Source organism: Leucopleurus acutus (genome assembly GCF_964270905.1).
Source record: "Leucopleurus acutus genome assembly, chromosome: 2".
NCBI classification, from domain to species: Eukaryota; Metazoa; Chordata; class Mammalia; order Artiodactyla; family Delphinidae; genus Leucopleurus; species Leucopleurus acutus.
The window spans coordinates 129,325,257-129,350,989 of NC_139143.1; the positions used below are offsets into that span (position 1 = coordinate 129,325,257).

Below are 25,733 nucleotides of genomic sequence, written 5' to 3' on the forward strand. Positions count from 1 at the left end.
TTAATGATATATGCTGTTGAATATCTTCATATGTTTATTTGCCAACTATGTATCTTCTCAGGTGAGGTGTCTGTTTTTATCTTTGCCAATTTTATTAATTAGATTGCTTGTTTTCTTATTGTTGAGTTTTAGGAGCTCTTTCTATATCTTGGATACTAGCCCTTTATCTGATATGTCTTTTGCAAATGTTTCCTCTAAGTTTGTGGCTTGTCTTCTCATTCTATTGATGTCATCTTTCTCAGAGCAGAAATTTTTAATTTTAATAAAGTGCAGTATATCAATTTTTCCTTTCAAAGATTGTGCCTTTGATGCTGCATCTATAAAGCCATTGCTATACCCAAGGTAATCTAGGTTTTCTTCTGTATTTTCATCTAAGAATTCAGCCAGGAACAGAATTAGTTGGATTTCTGAAATGCCATATCCTAGCATTTCAGAAAGTAATTTTAAGCTTACTTAAGGTTTAGGTCCATGACCCATTTTGAGTTGATTTTTGTAAAGGCCATAAAATCTGTGTCTAGGTTCATTTTTTTGCATGTGGATGTCCAGTTGATCCAGCATCACTTGTTGAAAAGACTAGTTTGCTCCATTGTATTGCCTTTGCTTCTTTGTTAACGATTAGTTTACTATATTTATGTGGGTCTATTTCTAGGCTCTTCATTCTGTTCCATTGGTCTATTTTTCTATTCTTCCTCAATACCACACTGTCTTGATTACTGTAATTGCACACTTTAAAAAGATATATTCTTTGGTATGTGAATTATATCTCAATAAACATGTCATTTGAAAATATCAATAGTGAACAAATAAATGGATAAACAATTACCTTTAAACTAAAAATTAATTGCAAATCTGGATTAATATCAGTTTTAAGATTTACACAATCTAGAATTTTTTTTTGTTTGAAAATAGTCAGGTGTGACAGATATTTGAGGCTAAGGAGTGTAGTTCAAGTATATTATAAAGAGAGAAAAGCTCCAGAAGGGATTTGTAATTATTGTATAATAAAAGGTTAATCAAAATTTATTATCTCAGATAAAGATAGTAAATGTGTATTGGCTCACAGTGTATTCTGATTAATTGCAGCACTCTTCCTACAGTGCTGTTTTTAGATTCTGAGACAACATCTAGGAGTGTGGGAAAAAAGGTCTTTGTGTAAATGAAATGTCTGTCATCATCAAGGAAGTGAGAATTTGTAGAGTTCGAAGTGAAATTTATAGCTTAGATAATAAAACCTAGATTTAAAAACTTTTTCCAATGTGACAAATATTTTTCACTCAGTCTTCACAGCTTATCTGTAAAGTAGGCAGTTTTGTTCTTCCATTTTATAGATGAAGAAACTGTGGCCTTGGAAGTTAAATATCTTGCTTAAAGTTACTTTCTGAAATACTAGGATATGGCATTTCAGAAATCCAGCTAATTTTGTTCTTGGTTTTATTCGCCTAATCACTATCCAACAGTGATTCTTACTGTCCAATGGTCCAAAATCAACAGAATGGAAGAGGCAAACCATTTTTTCAGTAGAGTTGGACTAGTATGATCTGTGTGGTCAGTGTGGTCCAAGTTGAACGCATATATGACAGGATATTAGGTTGAGAAGTTTAGATCTTCAAATTAAGATCCTGCTGTTGGAGCAAAAATAGACAGAGGCATCATGTTCCTTAGAAGATTACAGAAATGGTGGACCTGGGTAAAGGAAAATAATATAATCATCAAAAGACTGATCCATTGTAATTCAGGAACCTATAGAAAGTTTGACCTTAATACTGAGCCAACATTTGCCCAGAGGGAAATTTATTTTGGTTTTCACTGTTTATGGCTAGGTATGGAATTTTTTGAATATTTTGTTCTATCTAAAATTACCAGATAAGTAGAAGTTTCTAAAATTATACAAAAGGCAAACTTAAAAAGGAAAGAAATCATAAAGCTGCAATTGAGTTCTTTGGAATAATGAAACTCATCACAAAAGACCACATATTTATGATCTCATTTGTAATAAATGTCCAGTATATATAAATCTATAGGGATGTAAGGTAGATAAGTCATTGCCTAGGTGTGGTGAGGTGGTGGAGGCTGGGGGCTGGAGAGTGACTCTAATGGTTGTAGCATTTCTTTTTGGCATAATAAAAATATTCTAAATCTAGATTGTGGTGATGGTTGCAGAACTCTGAATATATTAGAATCATTGTATGGTACACTTTAATGGTTTAATGGTTAATTTTCATGGTATATTAAATATATCTCAGTAAAGATCTTGAAAAAGTCACAGATAAACATTTTTAAAACATGTGGATGTCAACAATGGTGATGTTTATCTGAGATGTTGCTGTCATTAACAGGAGCAATTGAAACAACATTGAAATCAAAACAACGATTTGTAAGCAACCTTATTAGTTGATGATCAAGTAACGATATTTTAAGTATTTTACATATTAGTATGTAAGGTGCTTATAAATATGTATTGTACTGCTATCACTTTCAAGGGATTGTTTTTGGAAATATAGGTTTTTGTGGTTAACTTGTAATACATTACAATTTTTCCCATGTAGAATATAGACAAATAGGCTCCTGTATAGTAGTTTCACACAGAATGTCTAGTTTTCAGAAATACATTAATGGTATTAAGTGGAAAGATAATTTCTCTGCATCTTTCTAACTTTCTATCCTATTGCAGTCAGTTTCCAATATAACTCTATTACATGTGAGATATACAGTTTTTTGTAACCTTCAATTATGATGATGATCTTGGATCATATCTTAGGCCATTTATACCACATTTTGTGCGTATATGTAATGGGATGGGGTAGTGGAAGACCTCAGACACTTTTGTATTGTTACTAAGAAAATTCATCTTGGAAGAAAATGGCCACTGTCACTGTAATTTCAGTGACATTTATGTGCCTAAATCAGGGAAAACTCAGTGCATGACAGAAGTTGTCTCTGCTTTTTTCTTTACATTTACTTTCTTTGTCCTTTCCTTCCTATTCTTTGCTTCACCAGAACTCAAAGCTGACTCAAAGCCTATTTACCACACAAGGCCATCTACTTGTGCTGAGATGTCATACACTTTGTTGAAAAGATCAACTGCTTCAGATCCATTTTTGAGCATTCATATCATAGCTACACTGAAGTCTTAGACCACTTGTTTCTTCACAGGTGACTCATAAATGTATAATACATTTAGAATAACCAGATAAGCTCCATTGACCACAAATGTTACTGGCTTCTGTGTTCCTGTGAGTGCTAAAGGTCCATGTGACAGTAAAACTGTTGAGATAATTGAAAATAAATTGATTATAATGTGGTCTCTTGTTTTGCTCTTAAATAGAGAACTTAATATGAAGTACAAATATAAGGATAATTTCTTTTTATCAAATATTTATTTATTTATCAAATATTTATTTTTCATATGGTAAACTATATCTAAACAAATTGTGTTGCCCTTCGTTGGATAAATCAGTTTGTGGAAATTGTAGCTGTACCTCAAAATTACCAGGTGTTCTTAAATAAAAAGTATATACAAAGGTGTCATTTTCCTCAATTTTTTCCTGAGTATTATTAGTAATCATGTAAACAGAAGCAAATAGTATGAGTTCAAAATGATCTTCTTATTTTTAGGATAAAATATTTTAAATGACATTGTATTAACAGAAAATGATTTTTTTAGATAAAGAATTTAAATGCGCCATTAGTGAAACATTAGCTCGTGTTTGAGTATGAAAGCTATGAACTTCAAAAAGATTAACGCGTATAAGAATATTTAATCTAGGTCATAAAATCTGATTTTTCTCCTGTAGTTCTTGTCTCAACACATGGCATCACCATCCATTCAGTCCCTCAATCCAAAATGCTAGCATTCATCCTTGGTTGTATTTTTTCCCCCTCTCCTCTGTGATCTTATTTGTCATCAAGCCTTATTGGCTTTGCCTTTAAAGCATATCCTAAATCTTTCCTCTCCTGTGCAACTTCATTGCTTTCACTCTAGCCCTGCCTGCCGTCAAATCTTGTTTGGGCCTCTGTGGTAGCCTTTAAAACAGTTTCCCTCCTTTATCCTCTCGCGGTCCACATTCACATCCATTTTCTTCATGGTGAAATCACACATCATATCACTCACCTACTTAAATGGCTCTAAATCTCAGAATAATATCCAAACTTTTTTCCTGTGGCCTACAATGTCCCATTTAATCTGGTTCCTGCCGTACTTCTCTGACCACATCTCACACCACCCTCCTTTTGCTCACTGAGGTCTAGCAAAAATGGCTTTCTTTCTGTATCCCTAACAGACCATGTGTTCCTGCCTATTATTTTTTCAGTAGCTTCTCATTTCTCCTGGAATACTCTTTTCCCCAAAATTTTCCCACTGAATATTCCTTATTATCTTTCAGATTTGAGATGAAATTGAATTTCCTTTAAGAAATCTTTCTTGTCTACCTAATATAATTACTAGACTTGCTGTCATTTTAACCTGATTGATTTTCATCAGAGCACTTATTCCTTGATATTTTCTTGTTTATGATTTTATCTGTCTTTTCCCACTAGAAGTTCCATAAGACTGTGTCTTTCATAATGCATCACCTCCCTTGTCTACAAAAGTGTCTTACACATAGCAAATGTTCAATGCTAAGTATACATTTTTCATATATATTATATTTGTTATCTGATTGCTACATTTAACAGCAAAAAACTTTTTTATTAAAGAAAGATTGAAAATATCCATAGAAACCAAATAATTCTAAAACAATTAAAAAGGAAGATAAAATTTAGAGGAAAAATTAAGAAAATTAAGAACTGGAAGGAGTTTGAATAAGAAATTTTACACTTGTTCCTGAATTTCAACTGAATTTTCAAGCTACTGAAATACGAATGGATGGATGGAAGAATGGATAGATAGATGAATTAATAGATGAATAAATCAAAATGACTCTAGGAATCTTGAAGCTATTAAGGTCTTCATTGAGACTATATGTAATTTTAAGTAGCTGCCATTGGGAGAAATTGGTATCTATTACATTAATAAAACACTGAAATTGAGAGTTGAGATGTGAGCCTGGATAAATGCTCACAGAGTCTTGGACTTACTAGGTAAATTATCCAAAAAGAAATTAAAATAGAAGAATAATTAACATATCAGAATGAATTATATTAGAAATCAAATAGATATTAATAATTTAGTAATGAGAAAAAAGAGAAAAATGAACTCTAATATGACCACAAGTAACAATTAAAAATCCTAAATATCTACATTACAGTGAACTGTATATAGTCTCTGAAGATTCTATGAGGTTTCTGACATTTCTATTTGTTGATTTATACTTTGAAGCTTGTATCATTGGATCTTATCATAAAATTGGGTCATTTCGAGGTTGATATCCTAAGAATTACTTAAAGGGACTTATTTAAATAACACTTAAGGTCTAGCTGTTCTGGCTACTCTAATTGCTGCACTGAAACTTGACAATATCTTTTGGTCTCTGCATACTTAAACTGAAGAAAAATATAAAAGAAAGGGTGAAAGCAAGGAGGAAATACATCTATCATTGTTTGCATTGTAGACACTAGTTAAATTCAAAGTGGGGAGGTGCATTTTGTGGATTAGGCCTAACTCTGTACTTTTATAAAAAGAATTATTTTGTTCTGGTAAGAACTCTTAACATGAAATCTACCCTCTTAACAAATTTTAAGTGTACAATACAGTATGTTGACTACTGATACCATGTTGAAAAGCAGATCTCTAGAGCTTACTCATCTTGTTTAACTGAAACTTTATGCCAGTTGATTAGTAACTCCCCATTTCCTTCTCCCCAGCCCTTGGCAACGGCATTCCACTTGATTCTCTGAATTTGACTCTTTTAGATACCTCATATAAACGGAATCATGCAGTATATGTCTTTCTAAGACTGGCTTATTTCAGTTAGAATAATGTCCTCAAGGCTCATTTATGTTGTCCCATATTGCAGAATTTCCTTTTTTTTTAAGGCTGAGTATATTTTATATTCTATTCTATGTATATGTCACATTTTCTTTATCCATTCATCTGTTACAGACATTTGTTTCCACATTTTCGTTATTGTGAATAATGCTGCAATGAAATAGGAGTGCTAATATTTCTTCAAGATCCTGATTTCAGTTCTTTCTGGCAAATACCCAGAAATTGGATTTCTGGATCATATGGGGTAGTTCTATTTTGAATTTTTTAAGAACCTCCATACTGTTTTCCATAGTGGCTGCATTGCCACCAACAGTGTGCAAGGGTTCCAATTTCTCCATATCCTTACCAACACTTGTCTTTTGCTGTTTTGACCCTGACAGGTATGAGGTAATATCTCATTGTGGTTTTGACTTACATTTTCCTGATGACTAGTGACATTGAACCTTTTTTATATTTTTGGCCTTTCACTACCTGCTACGTGCTTTTTTTGTAAATTTTTATTGGAGTATAGTCGATTTACAATGTAGTATTAGTTTCTGCTGCACAGCAAAGTGAATCAGTTATACATATATCCACTCTTTTTTAGATTCTTTTCCATATAGGTCATTACAGAGTATTGTGAAGAGTTCCCTGTGCTATACAGCAGGTACTTATTAGTTATCTATTTTATATATAGTAGTGTGTATATGTCAGTCCTAATCTCCCAATTTATCCCTCCCCCTCCAAACATTTTTTAATATGTCTGTTGGCCATTTTGTATATCTTATTTGGAGAAATATCTATTCATGTCTTTAGTCTATTTTAAAAGTGTAATATTAATTTTTTTACTATTGAGTTTTAGGAGTTTCTTATTTATTTTGGAGATTAAACCTGTATCAGACATATAATTTGCAAATATTTTTTTCCCATTCCATAGGTTGCCTTTTTACTCTGTTGATTGTTTGCTTTGTTGTGCAGAAGCTTTTTAGTTTGATGTAATCTCATTTTTCTATTTTTGCTTTTGTTGCCTGTGCTTTTGGTGTCATATCCATTAAATCATTGTCAAGACTGATGTCATGACATTTCTCCTATATTTTCTTCTAGGAGTTTTAGTGTTTCACATCCTATATTTAAGTCTTTAGTCTGTTTTGAGTGATTTTTTTGTGTTTAATATGAGATAAGATTTCAATTTTATTCTTTTGCATGTAGAGATCCAGTTTTCCTTACAAGGTTTATTTAAGAGACTATCCTTTCTCCCTAGTATTCTTGGCACCTTTGTTAAAGATCAGTTGACTGTATATGCACGGATTTATTTCTGGGCTCTATTCTATTCTCCATTTGTTAAAAGTCTTTCTGCCAGTGCACTAGTGTTTGTATTACTGTAGCTTTGTAATACATTTTGAAATCATGGAGTGTGATGCTTCTAGCTATGTTCTTTCTCAAGGTTGATTTGGCAATTTGTGGTCTTTTGTGCTTTCATATCAATTGTAGAATTGTTCTTTTTCTATTTCTGTAAACAATGCCATTAGGATTTTGATAGGGATTGAACTGAATTTGTAGATTGCTTTGTGTAGTATGGACATTTTAACAATATTCTTCTGGTCCTTGAACATGAGATATCTTTCTGTGTATTTGTGTCTTCATTTTCTTTCATCGATGTCTTAATGTTTTCAGTGTAGAGATTTCTCACCTGCTTTGTTAAATCTATTTCTTAGTATTTCATTGTTTTAATGCTATTATAAATGTGACTGATTTATTAATTTCTTTTTCACATAGTTTGTCATTAGTGTATAGAAATGAAACTGATTTGTGTATGTTGATTTTGTATTCTGTGACTTTACTGGATTACTCAGTTCTAATCATTTGTGTGTGTGTGGTGGGGGGGGGGTCTTTAGAGTTTTCTAGATACAGAATCATGTCTTCTGCAAATAGGGAAAATTTAACTTCTCCTTTTCTGATTTTAGATGCCTTTTATTTCTTTTTCTTCTCTAATTACTCTGGCTAGGACTTCCAGTACTATTTTGGACAGGATGACATCCTTACTTTGTTCCTGATATTAGAGGAAAAATTGTGGGAGTTTATTACCCCTAGACCTGCCTTACAAGAAAATGGCTAAAGGGAGTTCTTCAAGTTGAAAGAAAAGAATGCTAAAAAGCAACATGATAAACTAACTATGTACTTTTAAAATAAGTACTAAGACATTTTAAGACACTAAGACAGAGAGCTATTTTATGCCCTCTATTATCTACCAAAACAGTATTAAACATTTCATCATTTTGTGTGTGTGTGCACTCCTTTTAGCCCTCTGCTTAAGAAATAGCAAAAGAAAGAGAAAACAAAGAAACAGAAAAGCTTCTGAGTATATTTGGACCCTGAGTGTTTTTTGCTTTTTATTTTTTAAAGTGGGGTGATGTGTTAGATATAAAAGACTTCCTTGCAATGGAGTTTCTCTAAGTGTGAAGGTCTTTAGGCCATTTTACTACATATTTTGGAACAGAAATCATTGGCAGGCATGACATCCAAATGTGACTCCATAATTTTATTAAAGGATTGCTTAATGGACAGATTCCTTTCCATTTTTTGTAGCAGCATTAAAGAAAAAAAAAAACCTAGCATGAATTTTGCTTGGGTTTCAGATTTTCATGTTATTTGCTTAATAGCTACAATTTGTTAAACATCTCGTTTTATATGGAGGAAGCATAAATAATAATTTAATGGTGAGTGTTAAAGAGCTTCTTGTCATTTAAAAATTCAACCAGGGGTTTCTGAGAACACCTATGTGTGTACCCAGTCATGATTCTGATACCCTGCTCTTGTCTTTCAGGTTAAGTGTGCAACTAGAAACTATGTTAATACCTTATTTTCTTCAATCTTATGACAGTTCTTTAAATCAATGGCCAAGTAATTGTCCTTTTTAAGCCTGTAATTCAAGTAGCCAGTTCTAATTTTTTTTCTGAAAAAAATTGTTATACAAAGGAGGAGCGTTAAATAGAGTTATATAAATTATTTTCTTATGTGACTCAGCAGTTTAGGTAAAGGATTAACTCCATAACAGTGTCAAGCAATGTTTAGGAAATATGCAACAATCTATCTCTAGGCATTTTCCTATGGTAAGTTTGGGTCAGAGATGCAGTACCAAAACTTCCTCATGTCATGTTTTTCCTTTTCTATTTGAACTGTGTTTTGACAGTTTGTTTGCAATATTTTATGTCAATGCCCTTCATATTCAAAGGTGTTGCCCCTTATAGTATTGCTTGCCTTATATATATTAGATAGGTGACCTTCAGGCCTTTTCATTTGGATTATATTTATTGTCAATTCCCTAATTCACAAAAAAGAATGCCATTTTGGGGCCTATTGTTACTGACAAGTTCTTACTGGATATCAAGTCACTCCAGGTTATATAGAATCTGCTCAGATCACCAATCTGCCTCACAGATTTGAACTTGTATATAAGTGACTTTTGTGATTATTATTTTTGTCTTGTAATAATATAAAAGAAGCAGGGAAAATGTCACCAATACAAAGCTGTTATACATGTAGACCTTATACTTGCTTGTATGGAAAGTTCACTTTGCAACCTCCTAGATTATTATAGTCACTGTTTGGCTCTTAATGCTGTCAGCTGGATCTAATAAAGAACCTTGATGCCATTGTCAGGTAATATACAGGTGAAGCAAAAATGCTGTTAAGTGGAAAAAAAGATGTCAGTAGAAGGGAAAAATGGAAAAGAAAGAATAAGTTAACATGATGAGGAAAGTATATATCAGATAATTCAAATTGGTCATCCCTCTGCTATACTTAAATCTTGTAGTGGAACTCTTGACTTCCTTATAAAACACAAACTGTGTCTGAGAAAAATTAATACATTTAAAAGTCATTTCACATGTATTTTTTAAATTCTAGTTTTATATATAATACTTATATTTAATAAATAGTTGAATTTTTTAAATTGTATACCAAAAATGCAGAACACTATGCTAACTGTAGTAGAGGATATAAAGATATATATAACATATCCCCTATCCTTTAAAAACTAAAACTTACTAAAAGAGTTAAGATGCGCAGCTATAGCACAAGCAGAATTCTTTATGAAATATCTGAGTGGATTTTGTCCCACTGCTATAAGACAGTGCTTCCAGTTATGGCACAAATCAATAATAATAATATTTGTAAAGTATGCTAGGTTAAAATGAGAGAGAGTTTGTAATTAGTAGAAAATTTATTGTTTAAATTATCTAATTACAGTAATAAAAATAGAATATAAAATATTAGATATCAAATTTTGAGTTTATATAAAACTTATAAATAATGTCTTTAAAACCATCTCATTGTTGGACTTGAGCTTGAATTCCATGAATATAAAATATTTACACAAGATGCAGTGATTTTTAAAATATGTCCACAAATCCACTGATACTCTTCCCTTCAAAAAGTGGAGCCTAATTCTCCTCCCCTTGTGGGGTGGACTTAGGGACTTAAATATAAAGAATAGAATATGGCAAAAGAGATGATATGTGACTCATAAGACTCATCACAGAAGATATTTTGTCCTGCTCTGGGCTCTCTGTTAGATCACTTGATCGGGGGAAAGTCAGCTGCCATGTCAGAAGAACACATATGTATACCAAGTAGTTATTTTGAAAGATCCACAGCAAGGAACTGAGGCCTTCAACCAACAGTCAGTAAGAAACTTAGACCTTTGTCAATAGTCAGGTGAATGAGCAGACTTGGAATGGAATCCTCCAACTGCAGTCAAGCCTTTGGATGCCTGCAACCCTGGCTGACATCTTAATTATAATATCATTGGGAAACTCTGAGCCTCAGCCACCCAGCTAGACTACTCTTGCATTTTTACCCTAAAGAAACTGAAATAATAAAAGTTTATTGTTTTAAAGCCTTTATGTTTTAGAGTAATTCGTTAAGTAGCAATAGGTATTTAATATACCACGTTTTAATTATAATCATTTTTAAGTCTTCATTGTCTCCAATAACAAGTAATTTAGGCTGAATAACTGATAAAAATATAAAACTTTTTACAGTCATTCAGACATTTCCAATAGTTGAAAGATTCTGTGCAAGAATTTATTTTCCCATTTCTTTCATTGACAAGTATAACCTTGATTATTATTCACATTGAAAATGTGAATGGACTTCAAATCTAATTGAATTTTTATATCATCCTGTATTTCAAAATTATGATGAAACTCTAATTTACAGAAGAAAAGCCATTCTGCTTCTAGGAAGTATGTCATTAAAAATGTTTATCAACCAAAAATGGATTGAAGTATCTGATATATGTGTATAGTCAGCCCTCCATATCTGATAGTTCCACATCTACAGATTTAACCAACTCGATCTAAGATATTCAGAAAAAAATTTCCAGAAAGTTTGAAAAAACAAAATTTGAATTTGCTACTCACAGGCAACTATTTACATAGCATTTACCTTGTGTTAGGTATTTTAAGTAATCTATAGATGATTCAGGAGTACATGCATAGGTTATATTCAAATACTACACCGTTTTACGTAAGGGACATGAGCATCAACCCATTGTGGATACGGAGGGATGACTACAGTCTGGATCTGAGAGCCACTACCCCAGATCAGCCGCACCTTGGGCTATGTGCCATATTAAGCACCTATTTCATGAGTCTCTTGTCAATAGTAAATAGCACCACACACAGTAACTCACTGCTCAAGTACATTTTCAAGTGATAGAAAGCCTCCTGAGCCCCGTTCTATTGCCATGACTGTAGAGTAGTGTCAGATCACACTTGACTCCAAAGGCTCTAGATAAAATTTATGGCAAAGGGGTGCCTAGAGGCTGTAGTAACTCCACTCTCCACAAGGGTGATCAGTGTCTCTGGGCACTCCGTTATTCATTAACAGCTCACTAGTATGCCACATCACACCAGCTGGGGAACTGTGCTTAGAAATTCAGAAGAGAGAGCACTCCTTTTATATTGGTCTTCTTGGGCCTCAATAATAAAATGCTACAGAATGGGGAGCTTAAACAACAGAAATTTATCTTCTCACAGTTCTGGAGGCTGGAAATCCAAGATCAGGGTGCTAGCATGGTCATTTTTAGGGAGGCCTCTCATTCTGGCTTGTACACGCCGGACATCTTGCTGTTTGCTCATGTGGCCATTTTAGTCTGTGTGCATGGAGAGGTGGAGAAAGTAAGCTGTCTGGTATCTCTTCTTTTAAGGACATTAATCTTATTAGATCAGGACCATTTTACTTGTTTTCTGCTCTGGTTTGTATATGTCTTCAGTTTTTGTTTCTCTGTTTCTTTTTTTCCTGTTTTTTTGATTATTCAAATACATTTTATAATCCATTTTAATTTATCTGTTGGATTTTTCATTGAACCTCTTCACATTATATATTTATTTTCTCTAGGGATTATAATATAAATCCTTAATTTAGCACAATCTACTTAATATTGTACCACTTCACAGAGACTACAGAAAGGAGGAGCCTAAATGGCAGGTGTGGTTGCATGAGTTGTGTATTTTATATGAAGTGCTATCTTTCATGAAAAAATTTTCATTAATAGTACGTGTTTTGGGTTATATTGTTGGCATTGCAAATGTTACATAATCCTCTGGATTCTGTTATAAGAATGTTGACTTTTTTTAAGCACACTCTTAAAAACTACTTGCTTTTGAACATTCTCCAGAGTCCTCAGGATTGTTTTGTTTTGTTTTGTTTTTTGCCAGATGTTAGGTAGATGTTAGGATCTTACTTCAACAGTTGACTACTTCTTTAAGCCTCAGTTCCTTTATCTGAAAATGGGGATAAAAACAGTACAGTACTTACCTCATAAGATTGGTAAGAGGACTAAATGAGATAATTTGTTTAAAGGACTTAGAACAATTTGACGTGTAGCAACCATTCAGTAAATATTAACTGTATTGTTATGATTGGTGATCAGTAATATCTTTCTTATGAGGTAATCAATATTAAAGTAAATGATAAATTGTAGTTGCAAGATTATATTAGGTAAGTAAACAAGTATAAAAGCATGCAAGTCTTTATAGGCCATGACAAGTAATTTGAATTTTATCATGAAGGCATATGGAAGCCATAGATCTTTAAAGACACAATTTCAAGAGATTATTATGGCTTCATCACTGTGTGGGAAATTGTGTGTTGGGAAACGCAGAGACTACTTAAGAAGACATTGCAAATAGTCAAAGTAAGAGTTGATAGAAACCTGAATTAGGGTGATAGCAAGGAAATGGAAGAACAGAATCAGTTAATCTGAGCTATGTTTTTGAGGTAAACTCTACAAGACTGATCGATAATATGAATAAACTATTAGGTGTTATTTGTTGAGATAAAGGGCTGATTTTAGAGGGAATTAATTATTGGTAGCAACTGAGATCTTTTGAATGTGTTTTGAATGTGCCAAGTTTGAAAAATACCTATAAGACTTCCAAGTGGAAATGATAAATTTGAAAGTTATCAGCATAGAGATTGATATTTAAAGCCATGAACGTGATTCACTTCAGAAGAGAAAATAGAGATGGGAAGGGGACCTAGTATCAAGTCCTCAACAACTCCAGAAATTTGGTGAAAAGAAAGAGTCTGAAAACAAAACTAAGAAGAAGTCATCAGAAAGCTGGAAGAAAAATCAGGAGAGTTTTAAACAACATAGGGAAAAAAAAAAAGAGATATCTTCAGGATATCAGGAGAGCTTTAGAGAATCTGGAAATCAGAAAATATGGAAAAAAAAAAGATTTGAAGGAGGAGAAATGATCAGCTGTGTTAAATGCCATTGAGAGTTCAAGAAAGATTAGAACAGAAAATATGTGTCCCTTGTATTTATCACCATAGAAGCTTTTGTTAGGGAGAGTTTCAACAGGTGGGTGAGTACAGTAGAGTTGAAATCCATATATAAATAAAAAATTGATAAATTGAAAAATTAATAAAAGGTGAATAAAAGGACATAGTACAGGGAGACAACTCTCACGGTAGTTTTCACTCTGAAATCAAACAGGAAAAATGGAATAGTAGCTAGAGGGCAATGAGGGTCAAGGGAGTCTTGTTGTTCTTGCATTGGTGGTGGTAGAGGTGATTATGGTAGTTTAAACATGGCTGTGAATGATCCAGTAGTGAGGGGATGATAAAGGAGAGAGTTAAGATAATTGCAGAAGCGAAGCTAAAGGGGGATGGGACCAAAGCACATGTAAAGAATTTGGCCTCTGCTGAAAGAAGGGATGCTTCCTTCATTGAATCAGGGTAGAAGAAGATGCATGAATATACAGACAAGTTTATAAATTTGGTTATGGAAATATGAGAACATTTCCATCACTTGACTTCTGTTTTTACTATAATGAATGAGATGAATTATAAAGTCCTGAAACAAAATATACATACAAAGAAGGCTTTCCTGTATGTTCTGTGTTAACTGTCCAGTGGATGTTGAGGGGTGTGATAAAATGCTTTGCTGTATTTTCCCCAATCATTACTAAATTATGTGGCTATTTGAACACTATGCCATTGATGGAATTAAAGAGATAAGATAAACTCCTTGTTTTCCATATCAAATATAATGAAAAAAACAATAACATATTGTTCTTACTCTTTGTCAGGCCCTGCTCTAATAATTATATATTATACTTTATCAGGCTTTTTTCATTTTATTAATTCACTTAATCCTGTTAGAACCCTATAAATTTGGTATTATCATCCACAGTTATCAGACTGACCAGAGAATTGAATAACTTGCCTACACTTAGTAAATAGTAGAACTAGATTCAAATCCAGCCAAATTGTCTCCAGATTTTAGGCTTTCACCACTATGCAAAGGACATTGATCTTGAGCAACAGATTCACTCGTCCATTCATCTACTCATCCATCCAACAAATATATTTATTGGCATTTACTATTTAGTTAAGCCCACTACCCCCCTAAAAAGAAAACCCTACTCTCTGCAAAATACTAAGAATGGAGGATGAAAAAAAAAAGAAAAGTACAGTCCCTACCACTAAGGAAATTATATCTAGCTTGCTACTATGGCAAAGAATTACTACATAGAGCTTTAATATAAATGAAATGTGTGGTAAATTCTATAAGGAAGGAAGTGATATGAGAATTTAAAAACTATCCATTCTTATTTAAAGAATAAAGAAAAGTGACATGTGAAGAGACCTTGAAAAATGCATAGAATGTGAACTTACGTAAATAGGGAAAACAACATACTGGACAAAACATTAAATAACATAAGCAAAAGCCCAAAGATGGAAAGATGTGGCAGATGTATAGGGGGGAAGAAAATGGAGCTCTTCTCCTATAATATAGGATCCTAAGCTTAACTGTAAAGGACCATGAAGGTTTTGTTTTCCTTCGTCTGGGTGGAAGGCATGACATGATTAGAGTCCTAGTTTTAAAAGATGAATTGTATAGCAGTGAGTGATATCTTGAAGCAGAGAAGGAAACTGGGAGGTTTTTAAAAGTGCTAATGGGATTATGTTCAAGCAACCACTGAGAAAAATGTCAATCATCAGCCAAAAAGTAATTATAGTTAGTATACACAATGAAGTACAGCTTCTATCTTCAAAGAGCCTCCAGTTTCACCAAGGAGGCAAGACTTACTTACATTAAACTATTAAGGGACAAACATATATATATTAGTAACTGTGATGTTGTGATTTATAACAAGAAAGATATATTTGGTCTTTGTCCCCAGTTCTGGCATAGAGCTCCTGACAGTTCCTAAGTGATGAGAGCAGAGCAACAAAGACGTCTTTTGTTATGTTAGTGAGGTGACTTTTGGAACTCATCTAAGGATGAGGGCTGGTTTCCAGGGGAATCAACCACATGATTAGAGGGTTAGAACTTTCAATCCCAAACCTGACCTCTGGGGAGGGAAGAGTAGCTGGATTGAGTTCAGTTTTCAAAGGCCAGTGATTTGATCAATCACACCTGCGTAATGAAGCCTCCATAAAACTACAAAAGGACTGGGTGCAGAGAGCTTCCAGATTGGTGAACACATGGAGATTCAGGGAGAGTGATGTGCTTAGAGAGAGAGCATGGAAGCTTCTCACCCTTTTCCAGTCCCTTGCCCTATGCATCTCTTCCCTCTGGTTGTTCCTGAGTTATATCCTTTTATAACAAACCAGTAATTTACTAACTTAAATGTTTGTCTGAGTTCTGTGAGCTGCTCTAGCAAATTAATTGATACCAAGGAGAGGGTTGTTGGAACCTCCAATCTATAGCTGGTTGGTCAGAAGCACACATGATAAGATAGACTTGTTGCAGGAAATGGGGTGCAAGAGAATGGTCACATCCCAGGTCTTGGGCAAGTCCTTGGGACAGACCGCCAAGTGAGGTTCCTTGGCTTTGCACAGGAAAGCATTCAAGAGCGAGCAGAAATAGAGTGAAAGCAGAATTATTCAGAGAGAGATACACCCCATAGACAGAGTGTGGGCTGTCTCAGAAGGCAAGAGGCCCCAGGATATAGGGTTGTTAGCTTTATGGGCTGGGTAATATCATAGGCTAACAAGTGGGAGGATTATTCCAACTAATTTGGGGAAGGGGCAGCGATTTCCAAGAATTAGGCCATTGCCCACTTTTTGGCCTTTTATGGTCACCCTAGGAACTGTCATGGCACCTGTGGGAGTGTCATTTAGCATGCTGATGTATTACAGTGAGCGTATAATGAGGCTCAAGATATACTGTTTTTTGTTTTTTTTTTTTTGCAGTACGTGGGCCTCTCACTGCTGTGGCCTCTCCCGCTGCGGAGCACAGGCTCTGGACACGCAGCCTCAGCGGCCATGGCTCACGGGCCCAGCTGCTCTGCGGCATGTGGGATCCTCCCAGACCTAGGGCACAAACCTGTGTCCCCTGCATCGGCAGGCGGACTCTCAACCACTGCGCCACCAGGGAAGCCCCTGGAAGTCCAATCTTAAGCCATCTTGGGCCTAGTAGGTTCTAACCAGTTTTTGTGTATCCTCATGTACTGTGGCATTCTTTTAAAGGTTGTGCCCTGCCCCCTTCCCTCCTATCTTAGACTTGCAATTAGCATCCAAAGAGAGAAGGGGGAGGGCAGGATGGTAGGACTGAGCTCTTAACCTGTGGAATCTGATCCTATCTCCAGGTAGGTAGTATCAGAATTAAGTTGAATTGTAGGACACCCAGCTTGTGTCAGAGCGTCCTTTGGTGGTATGAGAAAACTCCCTCACTCCACACAAACCAGAACCTTTAGGAACATTTTAGTGTTGTGTTTTCTATCCCTGATCTTTTATTCTTGACCAGGTTTCCCATGTCAAGGTTTACACATAAAATTAAATTTACCCATAAGAGTACCTTTTCTAGGTAGTTGTTCCAGACCACACCCTGTTTACTCTAGACTTGAAATTCTGGCTTTCATTCCTCTGAGTCTCTAGTGCCTTGCTTTGGACTCAAACTCTTAATGCTTTATATTTGGACACTTCGGCTTTCACTTGCTAGCCTTGTTTTTCTACTTTGCTCTAGGCTCTGCTTCCTTTTCTACTGTTAATATTCCTGTGGCCTCAAGTGAAAATCCTACCTGTTCACTTCTTTCCTACTGCCTGACTAACCCACAGGTTCTGCCCTTCTTCATGGTCACCTTGGCTTCCATAAATGTTCCACCATCAGATTTGGCATTATGACATATAAAAACTTTAAGAGAGTCTTCTAATAGAAGATTAAAAGATTAGAAAAGATGAAACCCTCATAGACTAGAGTTAGCAGAGATTCAATTTCAATAGAGAGAGGGACTCAGTCAAACACGGGAAACATATTTTCTGAAGATTAATAAGCATTCTTTTTTTACCTGTATTTGCCACCTGGTCCTAAATTCATCAACTGGTTTGTCAGAAAATAAATAATGAACAACAATGTGATTCAGGTTTTTATATTGGATAGCTTGGCTCTGATAACAAATAAACCCAGAAACATATATTGATCAAATATAATTACCTTTTATTTCTGGCTTCCATAAGAGTCCAAGTTGGATAATCCTGGTCAGCAAGTACTTTTTCAAGCAGGGATTCAGGGAGCCAGAGTCCTTCTACCTTGTAGATCTACCATCTTCTAGCACTTTATCCTAATCTCTGTGCAGTGGGTCAGAAGAAGAAAGAAAATATAGAGGAAGCACATTTGTTTCTTAATAGCCTTGGACCAGAAATGACACATATAACTTTTGCTGACAATGTCCGAGAGAAGACTTAGTCTCACAGCCACACATAATAGCAAAGGAGGCTGAGAGATTTCATTTCTTTGAGTATCCAATGAAGGGAAAAGCAATTTTTAAGGCAGCTATTAGTTTCCACCAGAGTTAAGAAAAATAAGGTAAAATGAATTACAAAGTCCTTTGCAAATATGAGATAATAATAACTATATGTAAAAATAATACGTATGATTAAGTAATAAGTATAAGGTAAAATGCTGCTATTGAGTCAGTGCAAGTTAAATAATTGTGAGAGATAATAAAGGAAATATAGGAATCAGTGCATTTCTTTGTTAAAATATTCCAATAGTGATTTTTCTCTCCAAAAATCACGATTAAATCACAAATTGAAAAGGAATATCAGTTGGGAAAAATGCCCCTTAATAAAGTAAATAACAGGTTCTTGTCAATTTTATTAATGTGGCTTTCAAAACAATTGGGACAGAAAATAAACTGTGCTTAACACTTGTATAATGGATTATATTTGTCTGCTGTGTGATGTAGGTCAGAAAGAGTCTGAAGATAAAATTAAGGATGAAGAATTGGATGTCGGTTTTAGGATATCAGTGTTCAAACTACCAGTACATACTTCAGATTCACTGAGGTATACTGCATTATTGAAAGCAAAAGAACAAGATTATTTTCCTATGTATACCGAGCCACTTTCTACCACTCATCAAAAACCAGTAATTAAAATAAAAGACATGCTGTTGGAGAAGAGTGTAAGAAGAGAGTTTCTTACAACACAAAGAACTGGTATGAAACTCCAAGCACTTTATGATATTGATAAATATTGCTCAGAACAAAAGAAGCAGGCAAGCTATAAAAATAAAGTAACAGCTGTAAGCGTGGCACAAGTGGCCAAAGAACGAGTTAGAATAACTATTCAAGAAAATTTAAATAAGAAAATACATGCTACACATAAACTAACTGCAAGAGATAATAAGACCATTCAGAATGGTTTACAACGACTTCAGCAGGACAGATCCAACTACCTTGAGAAAGTAAAAAAGAGGAGAGTCCTGTTTCTGGAAGAAAAACAACAAAAGGCTAAAGACCGTTTATTAATTCAAAACTTAAATAATGAGCGCACTCTTTTGACCAAAGCAATGACTAAAATTGACAGATTGAAGAAGAAGCAGGCTGTCTTAAAAGAGAAGAGCCTAATTGTTCAGCAAAAACTGGCAACTGAAAAATATCAAAAGGATTTACTTAAACAAATGAAGGAAATTAGGTAAGTACAGTTTTGATATAATAGAAGCTTTTACGTTACTGGGGAGGAAAAAATTTTCCTCTGCCTTCTAGGTTCTCCTGGCTGGTTTAAGAACTAAATGGATGTGAGACAGATTAACAGGAGAAAATCAAACAAAAGTTTAATAACATCTACACGTGGGAGAGACCCAGGAAAACTGAGTAACTCCCCCAAGTAGCTGAAGCCATCACCTTAAATACCATCTTCAGCTAAAGACAAAAGGAGGTGTTGAGGACGGAGAACCAATTATGAGAGGTTACCAGGAAAAGCACAGTAAACAAGGGTAAGGTTGTCATAGAGATCTGTCACCTGTCTTCTCCATCAAGTTTCTAGAGGTTTGGTCATCCTCTTCCTCAGCTTATAGAGTTGTAAAATAGCTCAAAGAGATGAAAAGACACAGATAATTCTAAAGGGTACACCAGACAGGACCCCCAGTAATTTTATTTTACCCGTTTTTACCCTTGTGTGTCTTTCACACAGTTTTTTTTTTCTTTTTTTTTTTTCTTCTGATATTAGATTGAAGCTTATCAGCCAGTTTTATCCTGGTTATATTTTAAGTGACCAAACTGTGAATCCGTATGTTTAAGGCTTATCTAGAAATACTTAAAGATCATTATAACTGCTTATTTCATTTACATTTTAAAATGCTATTGTTTAAAAAAAGTAGTCTGTACTAGAAAAGAGTGTAAAATAGGAAGAAAGCATTTGTCTTTTCCTAGCGATAAGCAAATTTAAAACTATTTACTGAGGTACTTTATATAATATCTTTTTAAGTATGAAAAATATATTTTTCTCCTCCAAAATTTAAAAACATTTTCCTTAATGTATACTTTGTATGTGTGTGTGTGTGTGTGTGTGTGTGTGTGTGTGTGAGAGAGAGAGAGAGAGAGAGAGAGAGAGAGAGAGAGAGAGAGAGAGAGGGAAAGATTTTGGAAATAATTTTTTTATAATTTAATAGAAAATATATATTTTGGAAAAGAGAATGAAAGCTAGTCTGGTATATCAAAATGTAAGTCTAGCACAAATCAATGTTAAAGAAAATTTTTAAGCAGCTTAGTTTTATTACAGCAAATTGAATGTCTGGCCATCATTAATCTGTAGAGGATACAGAGTCAAGTGAGCTTCCTAATGTGTATTAACTGAATTATCTTCTCTTGTAAGCTGCTGCACAGATATTATCCTTGAGAGTACACAGGAATAAGGCAATGTTCTGGTTATGTCAATAATGTATCCTAAAAGGCATTACTGAGTTTTATTATAAATGTTTTCAAATAAAGATTATCAATGTGCAGAAAAGAGCTGTGACTCAAAAAAGTAAAATCTGTCTAGAGACTTCAGAAGTTTCTCAGTTCTTTTTCTGCCATTTGATTCTTCATTAACGTATCAAACACTTCACCTAAAAGCATTCTGGTGAATCTCAATAACTAGTGAAGTCATTACTGAGAATATAACTTCCTGATCCTGCTCTGGAATGAGGAAAAATGAATGAAGAAAGGGGAACCATAAAGCTCTAGTTTAGGAAATTGATAAAATACCCATAGGAGTGTTTAAGAATGAATTAAAAAGAGACTTTAAAATGAAAGAATTTCTATATCAGGTAAAAGCTGGTCATAAGTTTCCCCAAATATTCTTGTCCCTACTTGAAAAAAGTGATGACACTGCTCAGGGCAGAACAGCATCGTGTACATTTTGAAGTAGAGTATCATTTAGCTTGGAAGATCTGGCACCTAAGGCAGTTATCCAATTACATCATCTTCTTCTTGTCCTTATTTTTGTCATCAATTGACCTTCTTGACTACTACCCTCTTCATTCCCTGTGGTCCTTATATCCTGATATATAAAGCTTTTCTTTATCCAGCTTCTGCCGTTATCACTGTTAACTTCCAAATTCAGAAGAACAACCCTCCCAATTGCCTAACCTAAACATTTTTGGATCCCAGAACCCTTTAAACTCATTTCCATAGACATATAAATGCCACCTCATCACTTGGAACTGCACCACCTCTTAAATTTTAAACTCATATATTTACTTATGGCTAAAATCTTTATCTTTTCAACTCTTTTTTTCCTTTACTTTCACCACATGTATTCTTCAAATATATTGTGGCACTCATCCCTCAAGTAACCTTTCTTATAGACTTTCTAGTGTAGCTTCCAGGGTTCTTTAATTCGATTATTCTTTTTTCCATTTCACCCAGTGTCGCTGATGTCTTTTTCTTTCATTGCCTCCACCATACTAACCGCCTCAGCCCCTACCTTGGAACAATCCAATTATCTATCTTCATTTTTTGTATTCAGGTAAAAATGGCTAGAAGGCATCAGTGACTTGTAGATTTATGCTGATATCAATTCTATGGCCTCCAACTTTAGCTACTCCCTCAGGTGCTTGCTCTTTCTCCCATTACCTACAAAAGTGATTTTAAACCTCATCAACTATAGAGCTTCCTATGCACATACAACCTCTGACCTTTCCTTCTCAACAAGTCACTCTGTCCAAAGGAATTTTAGGCCTTCAAGCTTGAATTTGTTCAATTTTCCAATTCCCTATCTATAAAATTCTACATATCCTATATTTATCCTCATTTCCTTTTCTACTGTCTCAGGATTAGTTTCCCATTTTCCTGTTAAGAGCTAATAATCCCTCTGTTTTTGCTCTTAGTAAGCCTGGAAGTGGGTAATGCAAGACCTCTGTGCTAGGCAGAATTATGGCCCCCAAGAAGATACCATGCCCTGATCCCTAGGACTAAAAATAGGATAAGAGATGGTGGGGGAGGGGAAATTTCCCCTCTTTCCCCTATTAGTTCCTTTGACTGGCAAGTAAAATAGCATAAGGCAGATTAACAGGAGAAAATCAAATGTATTACATGTGCAAAGGGAATCCATGTAAGTATGAAGTATTCCAAAGTCAGCAAGGCAAGGTAAGGTATATATATACTCTGGACTAAGGAGAAGAAGGTGAGGGTCTGAGGCTTCAAGGGGAAGTAAGGTTATTCACAGGAAGAACAACAATAGTTAATGTTTGGTAAAAACATGTTTGCTGGGCCATCCTAAGACAATAAGGCACTTTGATCAAATGGGCTTTGCTAGGTTCCTCCCTGTCTACAATGCCTAATACTTTACTATAGTAACTATGGTGACAGCTTCTTCCTGACACAGGCCCCCTATTTTAATTTCATTTAGGCAGTAAGGGGGAAGTTCAAAGGTTCTTTGGGGTCTGGATTGTTTTTAGCTCAAAATAATTCGCATTCCAGAGTGGCATATCTTCGGGAAGCCTGCCCTTGTCCCCATCAATACTACACTCATGGATATGCTACCTTACATGGCAAAGGGACTCTGCACATGTAATTGAGGGTTGACCTTAAAATAGGAAGATTATTCTGGATTATTCAGATGGGGGCAGCATATTGCATGAGCCTTGAAATGCAGAGGCAGGAGAGAAAGTCAGAGGGAGTCAAAGTAGGAGAAAGACTTGACATGACATGGCTGACCTAAAGATGAAGGGAGCCATGTAGAAAAAGTGAGAAGGAAATGAATTCTGACAACAACCAGCAATTTTGGAAAGAGGACCTCAAGACCTGGATGAGAACCGTGGCCCTGGCTGACACCTTGATTTCAGTCTTGTAAGAACCCAAGTAGAAAATCCAGCTGAGCCATGCTGTTCCTGGACTTCTGACCCATGGAAATTATGAGATAATACATGGTGGTTGTTGTAAGCCAATACATTTTATAATAGTTTGTTTTATAGCAATAGGAAAATACAGACTCTTTTTTTCTCCTTTCTTACGATTGCTTTGTTATTCCAGGACCTTTGCATTTCCATGTACAATTAGCTTTTAAAACATTCAAATTACCTAAAGTTAATACATTTAAAATAAATGGTAATCTAAATTTAATCACATATATATTTAAAATAAATTTAAATGTTAATTTCTACCCAAAAAGCTCTTCACATATTAATTCAGGGAGAACTGACATCTTTATAATATTGTCTTCCAATCCTTGAACACGATATAACTCTCCATTAATTTAAATTTTCTTTAACTTTTTTCAGCAATATTTTATCATATTCAGGTATAGGCATTGCATGCTTTTTATTAAACTTATGTCAAAGTATTTATTTTTTGATGGTATAGTAAATGGAATTTCTTAATTTCATTTTCCAGTTGTTCGATTCTGGTATATATAAATATTGATATAATAGATTATTATGTTTTTCACTCTTCAATTCTTTTAAATAGTTTGTTTTTTAAATTTTGTCCAAGTTTATAATTGTTATCTGTAGGAGGGCTATTTCAATAAATGTCTTAGACTGAATTAGTACCATTAATTAATTACATGTGCAAGGTCTATTTTTCTGTGACTTCTACTCTGTTGCATGTCCACACATGACTACTCTCCAGAGCTCCTATTTTAAATGAGTTGTAGCTAATTTTCATTGAGTGATTATTAAATACCAGCCTTCCTCTAAGGATTTTAAATGTATTAGCTCATTTACTTCCTACTAAGCCCTATGAGTTGGATTGTCCCTTCTTAAAGGTGAAGAAATGATGCATGTAGAGCTTAAATAACTTGTCCAAAAATCAATCAGTAAATTGCAGATCTGTATTTCAAATCCAAGCAGAATGGTTTCACTATGTGTACTCCTAACCATAAGCCATTGTTTCTTTGTATTCAACTCCCTAGGCATTTCCATATAGATAGCCAGGCTCTTTAAACTCAGTATTACCAAAATAGAATTCTAATCTTTCTTCCCATCTGGCTGCTCTTAAGTTCCCTATCCTGATGAATGCCACTGTTATCCATACAACAAAATAAATTATTAAATGTTAGGTACTCCTCTAAGGATTTTAAATGTATTAACTCATTTAGTCCTTTACTAAACCCCATGAGTTGAATTATTCCCTTTTTAAAGATGAAGAAAATGAGATAGAGAGAACTTAAGTAACTTGTCCAAAATCGCATAGTCAATAAGTTGCAGACTTTCTAGACTTAGGCCTCTCTTCCAGTCCCCAAGTCCACATTTCTGAGTATACTTAAATACAAATAAATACATGTATTTCATTTATATGTTCATATACCTTTATTTCTCTTTACTTTCTATAAGCTTCTCAAAATTATATCATGTCTTATTTATCTTTATGTTTCCAAGATCTAGGGACAGTGCCAAGCACTATAATACATAACTCTTGAATGAATGAGGATGAATGAATGAATTTTCCTAAGGCCCATGACATTTCTCAGGTTTGCCAGAGTAACCTGGTTCACCTTTCTCTAACTTAATAAGAGTCTGCTAGGTATACCATAACAAAGTACCACAGACTAGGTAACCTAAGCAACAGAAATTTGTCTTCTCAAGTTCTGGAGACTAGAAGTCCAAGATGGAGGTGTTGTCAGGTTTGGTTTCTCTCCTTGGTTTGAGGCCTCTCTCCTTGGTTTGAAGATGCCTGCCTTCTCACTGTGTCCTCACATGGGCTTTGTTCTGTGTATACACATCCTTGGTGTTCCTTCATCTTCTCATAAGGACACCTCTAAAAGGCCTTTCTCCAAATACAGTCACATTCTAAGATACTGTGGGTTAGGATTTCAACATTTGAATTTGTGGAGGTCATAATTCAGTCCATAGTAGAGTCCTAGAAAGAGCTTGGATTTAGTGAGGCTTAAGTAAAAGTTCTCAAGTCATGGCATAGTTTGGTTAGATGCCTCTTTGGGAATCTAAGCCAGCGTTTGTAAAAATTCTCAGTTATAGCTAATAGAAAACTTAGAAATATTAGCCCAAGATGAATATTATTTAATGATATAATGATATTTTAAGCAATAAGTGGAGTTCTATCTTTTTCCCATTTTGTATATATCTATTTTGAAGACATTTAATTATCATTAACAATTAGATTGATTGTTATGGTTTTAGTCATTTAAAAGTATCTTATTCTGTTACCTTACTTTTTTCTTCTTAGGGCTCAAGAAATATATAAAGGACACTGTGAAGAAAAGATTGTTAATGATATAATTGCCTTTCAAAAAGCTTGTGAAGGATTTCAAGATACTAAAACAAAAGCTGCAATTGTGAAAAAGAATTTAATCCTTAAAGTTCCCAATGGAATGACAAAGTGAACCAATGCCAGATCACATTCTATGGTCATTTTGATTTATGGCCATTATTTTTAGTTAAAGCACTTTGAAATAATACTATAAAAGAAGATGTACTCTATGTCACAAGATGGATTTGTATGTAAATCTTCTAAAAATATAAAGAGTGATTAAAATGTTTCCCTTCTCGATCATAATTTAACCTAAATCATGTTGAGTTGGCTCACCTAAAGGTTCCTTACATATCCAGATATCCAAGGAACAATGAAAAGTGATTTAATTTATT

At 34.4% G+C, this 25,733-nt stretch overlaps 1 protein-coding gene across 1 annotated transcript in view; it reads left to right on the forward strand.

Annotated features, from left to right (window-relative positions):
* The window catches only part of LRRIQ3 (leucine rich repeats and IQ motif containing 3), a gene marked incomplete at both ends in the record, with an annotated part of 212,145 nt that extends 186,674 nt beyond the window's left edge, over positions 1-25,471 (forward strand). The window contains 2 exons of the mRNA XM_082863265.1: positions 18,613-19,342; positions 25,315-25,471. Of these exons, the coding sequence (XP_082719391.1) occupies positions 18,613-19,342; positions 25,315-25,471 (887 nt within the window). The remainder of the gene's footprint in view (positions 1-18,612; positions 19,343-25,314) is intronic.
* Positions 25,472-25,733: the final 262 nt, after the last annotated feature.